Source organism: Artemia sp. Qi Xiang Cuo, chromosome 2 (genome assembly GCF_049724085.1).
Source record: "Artemia sp. Qi Xiang Cuo chromosome 2, ASM4972408v1, whole genome shotgun sequence".
Classification (NCBI taxonomy): Eukaryota; Metazoa; Arthropoda; class Branchiopoda; order Anostraca; family Artemiidae; genus Artemia; species Artemia sp. Qi Xiang Cuo.
The window spans coordinates 65,235,623-65,237,154 of NC_142795.1; the positions used below are offsets into that span (position 1 = coordinate 65,235,623).

Genomic DNA, 1,532 nt, shown 5'->3' on the forward strand with positions numbered 1-1,532 from the left:
TCAACAACAGATTAGTCAGCCAATTGAACAACGTATAGAAGTTGAATATTTGCCCCACAATGATTTTGATACTCTTTGCAATACTTACGACTTAGATATGCATGCCTTCAATTTCGAAGAAACATACAATTATACAGACTCTCAACTTCAGAGCGGCCATGAATATTATACAGGAAATCCGAATGGATATCAAGATACACTGTTTAACGACGCGCTTTGTCTTGGAATGTCATTAGAAATCCTTTAAAAGAACTCATCTTTCATCAAGTTACGTTGAAGATTGATTGTACAATTTTTGTGTGATATTCACTCGAAACATTATCAAACGTCACATCAATGAAATGAAATGAATAGTGAAATGAAAGTCACTTCAGATAACTCAGAAATTATGCATTTCCAGTTTGTTGATCTTATTGTGGGGGATTCCGAAAAATTAGAAATTTAGATTTCATCTAGAGTTTTATCCTTCCATAATCTTGTGATGAATTTTGATAGCTTACTCTTTTTTGAATTCATAATGGTCTCAACATCTGTCAAAATAGATTAGAAGAACTTCATCTGGTTAATTAGCATTTTTTCGTTTCATTAACCCCTTTTCCACTATATCTCATCGAGCTTCAGTTGTTACTTTCTATGCATCAGGTAGAGTTGAGTTCCTGGTAATTGAGAAAGAAATATCCTAAATAGGCTTTGATAGATGCCTAGAGTCCTCATCAGTTCCGTCCAAGTGAATCAGGAATACTAGACATGTTTTCTATTTTTTGGACAACTTGAAACAACTTTGGATCCCAAATTAGTGTTCTATATTCTAGAAGATTTTTTAGATGAATAAGTATTTTGTTCATTTACTATTAAGTCAGTTCTTTAAGTTAGCTAAACCATTTAATTTAAGTCAGTGTTCATTTACTTTTAAATATTCTGGCTTGTTTGTTTGTCCTTGTGTACTGTATTTGGAATACACATCTACGCTTCAAATCTAACCTAGTTGTGTCTCTTATCTAGCTTCTACTAGTTGTTCTTATTTCAGTTCGATTCGTGCATGTAAGCAAAAAAAGTACTATATAAGAAATTATGTATATATTTGTTTGATGATTACTACAAGCCTGGCCAAATATACATTCGGAACAAAAAAGGCCAATATATCGAGAAGAAAGAAAGAAAAATTATATCACAAAATTAATTTTGAAACAGAAATTCACCAAAAATATTGATTAAAGAATACACTATCATATTCATTGAATATTAAGTAAACCTGTCATTTGATAAATTTGGCAAAAATAAAAATTAAGAAGTGTATGTTTATATTTGAGTCACAATACGTCAAGAAAATTGGAAACAAATAAGACTAGTAGAGCTTATACGGAAATTAAAATAGGTTAGTGAAGCTGAAGGGATGGTGAACAGGGAAAGGGTGTAAATACGATTATTTATTATTTTTTTAGTAACGAACGGGACTCAATCTTTTGCATATTTTAAAGTACGGTGGCAAATCGGGACATAATTGATGCAGGTTGAGAAAGAGCAAGGGGTGG

General features: G+C 31.7%; 1 protein-coding gene across 1 annotated transcript in view; it reads left to right on the top strand.

Moving 5' to 3' along the window:
* The window catches only part of LOC148955501 (uncharacterized), a 70,468-nt gene extending 69,541 nt beyond the window's left edge, over positions 1–927 (top strand). The window contains exon 5 of the mRNA XM_089108221.1: positions 1–927. This exon is cut by the window's left edge and continues 68 nt beyond it. Coding sequence (XP_088964347.1) covers positions 1–247 — 247 coding nt within the window. The 3' untranslated portion in view covers positions 248–927.
* The last annotated feature ends 605 nt before the right edge of the window (positions 928–1,532 follow it).